Raw genomic sequence first — 13,111 nt, forward strand, 5'->3', positions numbered from 1 at the left:
ATAACCGTCATTATATGGCTGCCCTTGCTATAGTGCCCGTTTGGTGTCTGTTCTGTACTTTCTGTAATGTGATAGGGCTGTACGTAGATGCTATTTGAGGTCACGAGCCAGGGTGTCTTAACTGGCCCCCACTCTTAACATCTATGTGTGCCAGTTGTATCGCTTTTTATATACAGCAATATTTAATAAACTTTCTTTGCATTGGCTATATTGAAATCAAATTTTTAAAATGTAAACTTTTAATTAAAAAAAAAAAAGTGGAATAGTGGTTAGGGCTCTTGACTGGAGGGTTGTGGGTTCAATCCCAGGTGGGGGACACTGCTGCTGTACCCTTGAGCAAGGTACTTTACCTAGATTGCTCCAGTAAAAACCCAACTGTATAAATGGGTAATTGTATGTAAAAATAATGTGATATCGTGTAACAATTGTAAGTCGCCCTGGATAAGGGCATGTGCTAAGAAATAAATAACTACATGTATATTTCTTGTATACAGGTTTGAAATATATGATTAATAATGCCGGCACACCTGATTTTCATCTGTGGCTCTAGGAACAGTAAAAGTGAACACTGAAAAGTCAACCATATGGTATAATAATCCACCCTATGCAGAAAAGCAGTCCCTGTTCACACATATTGCATTTTAAAGAGTTAATGGGATACTTTTATTTCCTAATCGTAAGGCATCAGGTTTGAAAAACGAGGTACTGAACAGTCTTCAAAAGTTTACTGGAAAGTGTTTTTACAGGGTGGGCCTAGCGGCTTGAATAACAGCAGCTGAATGCACAGACTTGTTTGTTTTGACAAAATAAGAAATAAGTAATGAGACATTAGTCGCAGTAAATACTGATGTGGGTAAAATGAGATATTGAGATTTCACAAGTGTAAATGTGCTTGGGCTTGATTTGATGAACCTCTACTCCAGGAGATGAGGCACAGCTAGATTCCATTGCAGCATTTCTAGGTACCAGTGAATCCTTTTGCTTCCGTCACCTATTTGTAGAGGATAATCCTACAATAACCACACACTGGTAGCCCACAGTGACTTCCTAGTCTTGTAAAATGCACTAAAACAAGGTCGAGCTGTGGTTTATTCACACAGTATAGGTTGAACAAATCAACCCCATAGGTCCTGTAAAATCTGATCTATTAACTCCTGCTAGAAGTAATTTAATTATCCCTCTGACTGCTGAACTGTTAAGTATCCAATTGATATTTGCTGTAGGCTTGCTGGATTGCTGTTGGAGGTTGCAGGTGTCTGAGGTTTTTACAATGCGTTTGTAATGTGGAACGCGTTGGCCTGATCAAATGCTCTTTATAACTAAAGATATTTACTTGTGTTCTGAGTCTTATTTATTTGTGTTATGCATGTCACATTTTGTAAATGTACATTAACTGTTGGAACATATTCTGCATATCTGCAATTACAGTACTAGTACTGGAATTTTATTTTATTTTATGAAACTTCACTGTGTTAATGATACCAAAATAGTCTAACAGTTCAGCACCAAACTATATTATATTCATAAAAAGGTAAGAATGGAAAAAATGCTTAAAATAACTAAAACACTTTGGACTTAAATATACTGTGTGTTTGTTTTTATTCCATTATACATGCGTACATTTATAATGGAATAAAACAGTACTGGTAAACACACACACTAGGCTAATCTCCCGAAATACTCTAGTAAATAAAAGCTTGGGCTCTGGACACACATGTATGTATTAATGTTGTGCATAATTTGAGAATGATCTATATTTGCAACATTTAACCTATACATATCTCTATCTTTTTACTTGTGTGCATGTCAAATTTAAGAGCGATCTACAGTATCGGTTTCTTTGTTCTTTTTTGATGGGCAGGGTTGGTAGTAAGGATGAGGCGCTCGTGGCAAAGCCCTGCCCGTCATTGATGAAAAGTGTGGGCCCCTCCCTCCACACCTCCCTCCACAGCAGCGCGGTGCAGTGGCGCCGAGGACGCTGGGCTCCACCTCTGTAGTTCTGCTTGGTGATGATAGATTCAGCAGAAGGAGTGAGAGAGAAAGGGGAGCCCGTGCGCTGCTGTCGAAGAAACCCCATTGATACGACCAAAATCACAGCGTGAGCACGGCCGCCATTTTACATCTTCCTCCAGAGCGAAACGGCAGAGGCGGATCTACGCCGGGAAGACTTGCCACCTTTTTATACCCTTCTGAAACGCATACCACACAACTTGCAGAGCAATTGGCAGGTAATAATTTGATCATATATTGAGTGGTTTGGGCCTGCAGGGCTGCGGCGTTACTTGTTTTGGTAGTGTTTTGAACTGCTGGTTTGGGATGATGTTGAATGAGAAGACCGGCTTTTTGAAAATGGACTCCAGATAGTTATGTGGCGGCACGTTGGCCAACCAGGCCTTTGTACATCCGATTGCTTTCTGTAGAAAGCTAGTTGCAGGATATTTTGGTAAAATAGATATTTGACTAGGAACCATTTAAATAGATCCTGTTAATTGTCCAGAAAGTATGTATGTGTGCATCTTAAAATGCAGTTAAGATAGTGGTACAAAGGTCTTTTCTATTCGTTTCATTCATTAGGCCCCTCCACACACACACAAACAAGGCAAATTACTTTAAAGCGAAGTGTTTTGTTTTGTGTCTGCAACACCATTTTATCTAAAGCTCAATTGCCATATTGCCTACACATTGTGTGCATGTATTTGTTAATTCGCGGGTGAGGTGGCATTTGGTAATTAATTGCCAATACCATATCTTGCATTTATACGTGGTAGATGCAAGTGCTCTTATATTGTCATGTTCTGAAAGAAAATACATGTTTTTATAAACATCCGAGGTTGTCATTATTTGTATTTGTCTAAACGGTGTTTTATATTAAAGTTACCGATGTCTTTATTTAGAAAATACTGTACACTTGTTATTTGAGAATTACAACTATGTTCAAAACTGGATTCTTTAGTTTTGACGTAAGAATTAACTTTACAGAATTGTAACTACATCATAACGCACGTGTGTCAGAAGTTTGCCTGATCTGTGGGGTGTGCCTTGGACTTGCTTTGTTCGTTCTGCTGGTTACAGCAGCTGAAGCAGAAGGCGGGAAGGCTTTGTTAAACGACTACTTTAATTGCACACAAATGCAAATTTTCCGAGCTTTATCATTTTACTACAACTAAACGGCTTATTAAAGGTGCGAGATGAAATTTGCAGTCTATTCTTGAAACATTCAACATTTTAATGCAAGCACAGAGCTACTTAGCTTGAAGTACATTCCCATGATCTAAAATGCAACAATATTGTGCTGAAATGTAACTGTATAGGTAATGGGACAAGAAAGGTATGTACCACGTGCATGCATATGAAGTTACACAGCATGACATATGACCCCTGACTAACATTCAACAAACTTTTCTCAATTTAATTTGGCTCATTGCATTTGCACAGATTTCTGGAGACATGGCCACAGAACATATTAATGGAAATGGTACTGAAGAACCAGTGGACAACCCTGCAGTTACCCATTCTGAACACTTCCAGACTTTATTAGAAGCTGGTTTACCACAGAAAGTTGCTGAAAAACTAGATGAAATTTACATAGCAGGTAAGGTGCACAAAAGCAACCAAACATGCTTTTCACATGACTTCGTTTTGCACTAAATTGTTGCATGATATGTTACATTAGAATCCCTGTTACATGTGGGATTTGGGATACTTACTAAAGCAACTTTTTGTGGTTTCTTAACAAAATGGGTACTGCAGTGTTCTAAAGAGACACTTAACCCTTTTGTCAAAATGTGTTTTAAATGCAATAGGTGTGCATATAGATCTTAATGCAACATTACAAATGCCTGTTTTGCAATATAATATTTACATCAGTTGATTATATTGAGGTGTATTGTCTGCACTAATTAGTTTTAAAAATGTGTAAGCAATGCCTGAGTGCTAGCCAGAGAAAGGGCATGTAATGATATTGTCTCCAGGGATGTGTTCAGCCAGATGGGCACTTGAAGAACAATAGCAGCAGCTGTTCACAGCAGGGGCAGGTGATGCACAACATAGATAAGCTAATAATAGTTGGGTTTGCAAAGACCAGAGTCAGATTACATCATCAAACATATGGTGTAGTAAGTTGCTTGTTCTAATGTGCTAAATACAATTCTGTTGGTTGTGATATTAGGAATTTGGATCAAGTGTGCATAAAACATTTGACTAAGTAGTGGTGCATAGCAATGATACTTGATTAACTACTTAAGTTATTCAATTCAAGGGAACAGGCTTAAAGGCCAGAATGTGTTTTTTGCAAAGCTGTGGACCACACTAAATGATGTAACAAAGGTCGCACAGACACAGGGAGTTTCAAAAAAGATCAAAAGAGAGTGAAATGTATCTTATGTGGTCTTTACAGACCATTATCTAATTAAACACATTTTCTTCCATAGTTAAAAAGGCAATCACATTCCTAAACTACAGTACCTTTAATGCAAATGGCTTTAGGATTTGTCCATATGAAGCTGTTTGTATTCTATCCCAGGGTGACTGTTGGGATGGTAGTTTACCAATAAGACCTGATTGGACATTATACTGTAATTTCATCCTGTATGAATTGCCTATTCCTTTTTATAAATAAAATGTGTTTTTTTCAAAGGGCTGGTAGCTCATAGTGACCTAGATGAAAGAGCAATTGAGGCCTTGAAAGAGTTTAATGAAGAAGGTGCTCTGCAAGTACTACAGCAGTTCAAGGACAGTGATCTGTCACATGTTCAAGTAAGTGACTTGTAGCTCAAATGAAAATGGCAAACTTCCTTTGTGTTAAGTTATTAAGTATATACCAAATTGTTATGGTTAATAAAAAAAATATTTTTTATTTCAGAACAAAAGTGCCTTCCTGTGTGGAGTAATGAAGACCTACAGACAGAGGGAGAAACAGGGGACCAAAGTGTCAGAATCCAGTAAAGGACCAGATGAAGCAAAAATAAAAGTATGTTTCAAAAACACACATTAAATCTACTTTTACAAAGTTAATTTAACAGTTCCTACAAATGCTACCGTAAGATTTTTACATTCATAAATATGGTACAAAATTGCTTTTTAAATCTACTACCTAGAGCTGCATCCACACTGGATGCGAGCATCGCCAAATGTCAATCCACACCAGACGTGACTTGGAAACGATCCAAAAGACTGGAAATAAATACATGACCCCGCCTGTGCATTCCTATTGGACATACTAGAGATGGGCTGTCCCATTACAAAACAGGGCTTGTTTAAAATAAAGGTTTTACTTGTAAAATCTATAGATCAGAATTATTGAACATCCCTATATATCCAACAGTTTTATTGTTATCATATATTAGTAGTAATTGTACAGTTGTACTCGTAGTATTATTATTTATTTCTTCACGGTACCAGCAGTGCTTAATTTGTGCCGGGACTCAGCCCCGGAACCTTTGGGCCTGCAGTCATAGCCCTGGTACCTCTAGTTAAATTTCATAAAATGCTTTCTTTTTAAATTCCCAACACAGTTGTATCAAGTCTGCAAGTTCTTGCGTGCACGCTAAAGAGTCTGCTGCCACGTTTGTAGCCTACTTTAAATTACTTCACGATTTCAGCTTGAGTGCCTTTTAAGTAAGATGACACTGGCTGCAACTCTGTCGTTTTATATACACAAATAAGCTTACTTGATATGAACGATACAAGCAACTTCTTACACTACTTGGTTTGATTAAGTGAGTACAACAAAATGTGAAAACTGAACATTAATTTAAAAAAGAACAATGACAACTTTAATGAAACAAAAAATATTGTATCTACTTCAATAGGAACATCAGCCTGCTATATAATATTAAACCAAATTAATAAAAAATAACGATCTGGTTCTCTTGCCTTTTTCAATGAATAGAATTTAATAGAGAATAAAAACATGCTAAGATAACTACCTAGCCTAAGTTCAATTAATCGTTTTTGTAATCTGCCAGTGGCTTCTGTTGCTTACACATCGCTGATAATAGTGCGGACCGTGGGTCAAACCAATGTTCGTGTTGGGTGCGTATTTATTTTATTGTTTTTTAAACAATTTAAATGCAAAACCATAACAAAACATGTATGTCAGCTTTTTTTATGTATGTCCTGCGGTTGCCTTTAAATTTTCTGCACACACTACTATATGATGTAGAATACATGATTGTAAACATCTAACACTAGTACGTACAATACTCTTTCAAATAAATGTGTTATAATTTTGAATGTGTGGTTCTTAAGGACGGTATTATTGTCATTGTTTGCGCCCGGCACCTCTTTCTTTACAAATTAAGCACTGGGTACCAGTAGTAGCAGTAGTAGTAGTCGTAGTAGTCTGATTTGAAGCCCGGTACAGCTGGACAATAGTAGTATAGTTGAACTGATATTTTCAACAAAATTATTTTATTCATTTTATATATACAACTTACTGCAATCTCAATTGTGTTTCTTTACAAATTCCTTCATTGATCCTTTTTATTAACTTCAAGTATTTTAAAGTGTAGTAGTAGTAGTAGTATTATATATTTATTATTATTATTATTATTATTATTATAGGGGTGGCCAATTTCTAAAAACTTGTCCAAGGGACAAAATGCTAGAGAAATGTACTTGTCCTTCAAAATACTTGCCCCCTCCCCATCGCACAAAACACACACAAAAAAGTAGAATATAACTTGTAGGATTTTGGTTTATTTTAACAGTGAACACAATCAATCAATTAGTGATTAATGGGGGTGGGTCTAGCCTTGTAGCGTGACAGGTTCACTTAATTCAAGATACACAAAAGGTTCCCTGTGACCCCGCCTCACCTCAACAAATTTATAACATTAAGGAAATGTTTCTTTCAGTGCAGTTTGGAACACATTTGCTAGTACATTCAAGTAACATACTAAAGAGTACAACTATAATAAGCAATACTTGGTTATTCAAATATAAAAATAGTGTCTACCTGTTTTTCTTCACTCTTCCTTTAAGCTGAATTCTGCTCCTGATGTGCAGGTGTTTTAGTTTGTTGCATCACAGACACAAATTCATTGCCAACTATTACTGCTGCTTTGTGGAATTCTGATTTTCTTGACGTTCTTTCAGTTTTGTAACTGCTGAACCCCAGATTTATAAAGAATGTGTTTTTCTACAAAAATGCATGCAATGTTTACAGTATGCTCCATCAGATACTGCAGACATAAAATGTTTTTTTCTTTTCTTTTTTTTTTTTTTATAATTGTCGTTGCCAAATAGTTTTTATTATTTTCTCCCCAATTTGAAATGCCCAATTATTTTTTAGGCTCAGCTCACCGCTACCACCCCTGCACTGACTCGGGAGGGGCGAAGATGAACACACGCTGTCCTCCGAAGCACGTGCTGTCAGCCGCTCAGCAGCTCTGGGCAGCTTAAAGGCAAGCCCGCAGGCGCCCGGCCAGACTACAGAGGTCGCTGGTGCGCGGTGAGCCGAGGACAACCTGGCCAACCTAACCCTCCCCCCCCCCCCCCCCGGGCGACGGTCGGCCAATTGAGCGCCGCCCCCTGGAACCTCTCGCCCACGGTCGGCTGTGGAATAGCCTGGATTCGAACTCGCAACGTCCAGGCTATAGAGCGCATCCTGCACTCTAGCGAGTGCTTTTACTGGATGCGCCACTCGTTTTTTTCTTTTGTTTATTTCTATTATTTGTTTATTTAGCAGACTCCTTTATCCAAGGCGACATACAGAGACTAGGGTGTGTGAACTATGCATCAGCTGCAGAGTCACTTACAAATACATCTCACCCGAAAGACGAAGCACAAGGAGTTTAAGTGACTTGCTCAGGGTCACACAATGAGTCAGTGGCTGAGGTGGGATTTGAACCGGGGATCTCCTGGTTACAAGCCCTTTTCTTTAACCACTGGACCACACAGCCTCCTTCTATGATATATTTCTTTATAGTACTATACTTATAATTATAAAACGGATTGTTAGAATGCTGCATGCTGATAGGTCTGTCAGTGTTCCTAGCCCTTACAATATCAAGCACAATGTCACGATTAGGAACAAAGGCAAATCACTGCACCTGTGCTAACCACATATCATTGCGCCACCAAAATCAAAGAAAACACCTATCGAAATACCTGTTGTCATGGAAGATACTGGAGACACCAAGGTGTCTTGTCATGTCTTCCAGTTTATATTAATTTGTACTACGAACCAGTTTTTCTGTTTTAAACAAGACACTGGTATTTTATTTGTAGTACATACGAGTACTTTTCTGTAACTTCGGTCGGATCCAGTTGTCAGATATTCAGTTTTATTTTACTCTTTTTTTAGTTCGTATCAGCTGTCGTTTTGTGAAACTGACTTCATTAATTTTTAGCTGTCTATTTTAATATTTTGGCAGTATTTACATTACTACACGCAATGTCTTAACCACTGACTCTTGCCTTTCTTCATTCTCTTCTTACTACCCTGTACTCTTTACAGGTACAAAAAAAACCTAAATGAAATTAATACCACACAAATTGGCCTGTTAAATGCTTAAATGACTGGCTTTATAAAAAAAAATACAATTTGACTAAATTAATTACTCCATAATTTAATAATCTTCATCCCAACAAAGCATCTTAAACTCTGTGCTGTTGGAGCCAATGGGAGTGAATTACCTAGCAACAGTGTTACGTAGAATATGCAGGAAGGCAGCTCCTCACACACACAACTAAGCAAGGTTTTTATAGTTATTTAAAGTCTATTAAAAATAAAAAAATATATAAAAAATTACCTGACAACACACCAAGAAGTGACAATATCCAGCACAACCCATGTATGCCCTCTTGTGCCTTATTGCTTAAGCATTTCATTTCTATTAAACATATTTGTCAATCTTAATGTTTTAATAGTTACAGAAATCGGATTGTGCATGTCCAATAAATAACTAATATAGTAATATATTTAATAGCTTTTAAATTATATATATATATATATATATATATATAATATATATATATATATATATATATATATATATATAAAATTTAAAAGCTATTAAATATATTAACAGTAAACTTTAGGTTTTTTTTAAACATTCTCAACAAGTACACGCTTGAACACGAAGTGTTATAAATTACACAACACGAGTTTCAAATCCGCCAATACCTTGGCGACTGGCATGTGTTTTTTTTTTGTAACTTTACTAGATTGCTGCATTTTAAATGTCAGGTTCATGTATTAAGAAAGTACAACTTACTTGCTAATTTACAAAAAAATGTAAATAATACCTTAAGTTTAAAAGATTAGCATGTGTCTTAACAGAGGCTCTCGCTCTGAGGCAGCCATTTCTGGGTCTCTTTGTAACGAAAAGCCAGCAAAAGTGCACATTTTTTCATTTAACCCTTTGCAGTCCATTTATTAAATGCGCGTCAGGCACGCCAGGTCTAATTAATTTTCACACGCGCAGTTAATTTTATACGCGCTGTTTAAAAGTATTTTTTTTCACAGTCAAACGGGTTTAAATGGCCCTGCATATCAACAAAGCACTCACTAGGCATCTCCAGCCCCGCCCCACCCTTTCGTTTGCTATAGCGTTCAGCTATGTAAGAAATAAAAAATAATAATAATAATAATAATAGTCGTACATACCGATCGATCATCTCCGGATCACTCGTTTTATCACCAAACTCCTCAATAATGTGATCCAAGTAATTATTTTATTACTATAACATCTGAAAAAAGCTCAGCAAATGTCCATGATAGTCTCTGTGCGCTGACGCACTCAGCCAGCTTGTTTACTATGAACGCCCCGTTATCTGATACCTGATACCTGATACCATGTATGACTATTCATGAGATACGCCTTTTTTTTTTTTTTTTTTTTTCCCCCGACTTGTCTCGGCTCCTGTCGCTCCCACTCGGCAATTGAATGATTTTCTCGGCTTTTTCCGGAGAAAAAACGACTAGACACCCGTTTATTGCGTTGCTATAATGATGTCGGACCCAGTCCGACAAAGGACCTGTGAGGAATAATTGCAATGTCGGACCCAGTCCGACAATGGACTGCAAAGGGTTAAATGCTGGCTTTATAGACTGCATGTGTGGTCCAGTTTATTTTTTGCTTATTGATAAACCTGTTCTTATGCAACGTGCATAATCGGAAAGAAAATGTCTCGGTGCTGCTAATTGCACCACCTGCAAGCCACGATTACTGGTACTACATAAAATGATTAACTTGTTTTAAGGCGTGTGTTTGATGTGTGTCAAGGGTGTTAACCTTGCTTCTGTGGTCAGTTTTGTTCCAGTCGCATGATGGACGGACGGACGGGGCGGGGGGGGGTGGAGGAAACCTAAACAGGTTCTATTTTAGCGACGCGAAATTCTCAAAGCGATGTTGCTCGCTGCTGGTGTGGATACTCCCATTTGACTGCAGTGACTTCTAAATTATTCACTCACGTCCAGTGTGGATGCAGCTTAATGCTTCTGAAAACTTAATTCTGTTCTAAAACCTAAATTTGTGAAAAGAATGTTGGCTTCCAAGATGAAGCATTCGTTAAGCGAGCTGGTTAAAGATTATTATGTCTGTGAGTACCAAGTCACAGCTGTGTTGTTAAAATACTGAACATTTGATCATCAAGTTTTAATCCAGACATTGTTTTAACAGGAACTTTTGGAAAGAACAAGCTATACACTTGATGTGACTACAGGACAGAGGAAATATGGTGGCCCCCCACCAGAGTCTGTGCATTCAGGAGTGCAGCCTACTGTTGGCACAGAGGTAAGGATTTAGTTGTCAAGTTTTTTTGTGGAAACATCAACATTTTAGCATTGCTTACCATGTGTTTTTAGACAATTTATAAATTAAGGAAAGCGATTAACATTGGGACTGTGCAAGTAATGGGTGGTCCACCTAGATCATCAAGAGAAGTAAAAATACATAGCAAAATATGAGCAAAGAGGAGTTTTAATGGCCACAAAGTGTTCATGAATTGATTCATTTATATTCTGCAACTATAGGTCCAAAATATTCTTGTGATGTTTTGACTGAAGTATTAAGAGATTGGTTTGGAATTTCTTGCAATATATATATTTTTTTTGTCTTTCTAAATCTCAGATTTTTGTGGGCAAAATTCCAAGAGACTTGTTTGAAGATGAACTTGTTCCACTGTTTGAGAAGGCGGGGCCCATTTGGGACCTGCGTCTCATGATGGATCCCCTAAGTGGCCTGAACAGGGGTTATGCCTTTGTCACTTTCTGCACGAAAGAAGCGGCTCAGGAGGCTGTTAAACTGGTATGTATTTACCTTGTAGTTGGCTGGTTGAGACGTGACAGATTTATCAATAGGACTTTGATTATATCTTTACTATTTCCCACAGTGTAATAACCATGAAATTCGCCCAGGAAAACACATTGGTGTGTGCATCTCTGTAGCCAATAACAGACTGTTTGTCGGCTCTATCCCCAAGAGTAAAACAAAGGAACAAATTGTAGAAGAATTTGGCAAAGTCACAGGTAAGAAACATGTCAAACAGTCTGGAGACAAAAGTACACTAGCGCCAAAAAAAAACACTAAAAAAAAAAAAAACACAAAATAAGACTTATTTTGGGAACACCTTTTTGAAATTGCAATTTTAAGGTTCTGACCCCTCTTCCGCATCAATTATTTTTTCCTGTCAGCTTTTTTTTTTTGTGATCCGTGATGTTATTACACCATCTTACGGCTGAAACAGTGATGTAAGATTTATTCGACTGAGATCGCTGTTTGCAGAAGGAAAGATACTTTATCTAGACAACACTGTTTCTAATCGGATTAATAATTTCTGAAGTCTTACTGAAAGATGAACTCACTTTTTAAATATTTCTTTTCAAGTAAATACATGGCTTCAAATGTTTTAATTTTACATATACCCAATTTTGTTTCAACAGAGGGTCTTACAGATGTTATACTGTACCATCAGCCAGATGACAAAAGAAAGAACAGGGGGTTTTGCTTCTTGGAATATGAAGATCATAAAACTGCTGCCCAGGCAAGACGCCGGTTAATGAGCGGAAAAGTGAAAGTCTGGGGCAACGTTGTAACTGTTGAATGGGCTGACCCAATTGAAGATCCTGATCCGGAGGTTATGGCCAAGGTAAGTTCTGTGGAATTGATCAAGGTTATTTTATTCTTTTGAAATGTTTTCTAATTGACAGATTCATTGCACTATTAACTGAAGTGATACTAAACATGTGGTAAAAACAAAAAAGCCCCACCTTTTTACTTTAGAAACAACACACACACAGAGCAGTCTCCGGCTAAGGGAACACCCCTCGGGAAGCAAGCGAAGTGTTCTTATAGCTGAAGTGTTCTCTAAGATGGAGTTAGCCACCAGACACACTATGAATCAATAAATAAATACATACATATGTATTAGTTGTCATGACGCACATGCATCAACATATGAAATTAACGTAAATAAGTAAAAGCAAAACAATAGGCAAGTGTATGTTAATAAACTATAATAATAAAGTAACAGACAAACTAACGTTAATAAAACTAAAGCAAAACAGTCAAAAAGCTTAAATCGCTATGTACTATGAAATTAGCTGGCGGGTGTTTGTCTAGCACAGATAGGGATGGGTCAGTGTAGTCGAATACGATTACACGAAAAAATAAAACTATTTGAATAACATTACATATTTGAGCACACAAACGCGCTGCTTAAAAGTAATTTTATTCACAGCAAAACAGGTTTAAAAGGCACTGCATATCAACACTACACTCAGTACTGCATCTCCAGCCCTGCACCACTCCTTGTTTGCTGTATTTATCACGTCTCTTCATAGTAGTGCATACTGATAAATCATCTCCTGATCACACAATTTATCCCCAAACTCCTCAATAATGCTATCCAAGTTACTATTTTATTACTATAACATCGCAAAAAGCTCTGCAAATGTCCGGGATATTCTTTGAGTGCTGGATGCGGAAGCAGCTATCTTGTTTGTTTATGTCTGTGGTGAATGGACTATGCGTATTGCTCAGATCCACCTCACCATTTTTTTTTTTTTTTTTTTTGGCCATTGAAAACTTGTCTCAGCTTTTTCCGGATAAAAAATGACTAGGGACCTGTGTGACGCCTTTTTGATGTTGGACAGGGTCTGACA

The 13,111-nt window shown here is 37.4% G+C and overlaps 1 protein-coding gene across 9 annotated transcripts in view; it reads left to right on the forward strand.

Annotated features, from left to right (window-relative positions):
• Window positions 1–1,886: 1,886 nt before the first annotated feature.
• syncrip (synaptotagmin binding, cytoplasmic RNA interacting protein) overlaps window positions 1,887–13,111 on the forward strand; it is a 15,774-nt gene continuing 4,549 nt past the window's right edge. For 3 of the 9 annotated variants that reach the window (XM_034018721.2, XM_034018722.2, XM_034018720.3), the window contains exons 1-8: window positions 1,887–2,228; window positions 3,436–3,592; window positions 4,637–4,755; window positions 4,862–4,969; window positions 10,629–10,742; window positions 11,079–11,255; window positions 11,341–11,476; window positions 11,891–12,096. In XM_034018721.2, the coding sequence (XP_033874612.1) occupies window positions 3,448–3,592; window positions 4,637–4,755; window positions 4,862–4,969; window positions 10,629–10,742; window positions 11,079–11,255; window positions 11,341–11,476; window positions 11,891–12,096 (1,005 nt within the window). In that variant the 5' untranslated portion in view covers window positions 1,887–2,228; window positions 3,436–3,447. Of the gene's footprint in view, window positions 2,229–3,059; window positions 3,182–3,435; window positions 3,593–4,636; window positions 4,756–4,861; window positions 4,970–10,628; window positions 10,743–11,078; window positions 11,256–11,340; window positions 11,477–11,890; window positions 12,097–13,111 lie in introns of those variants that run through there. The other 6 variants (XM_034018723.2, XM_034018724.2, XM_034018725.2 and 3 more) reach the window with 4 other exon arrangements.

The sequence above is a fragment of the Acipenser ruthenus genome, chromosome 6 (assembly GCF_902713425.1).
Source record: "Acipenser ruthenus chromosome 6, fAciRut3.2 maternal haplotype, whole genome shotgun sequence".
Classification (NCBI taxonomy): Eukaryota; Metazoa; Chordata; class Actinopteri; order Acipenseriformes; family Acipenseridae; genus Acipenser; species Acipenser ruthenus.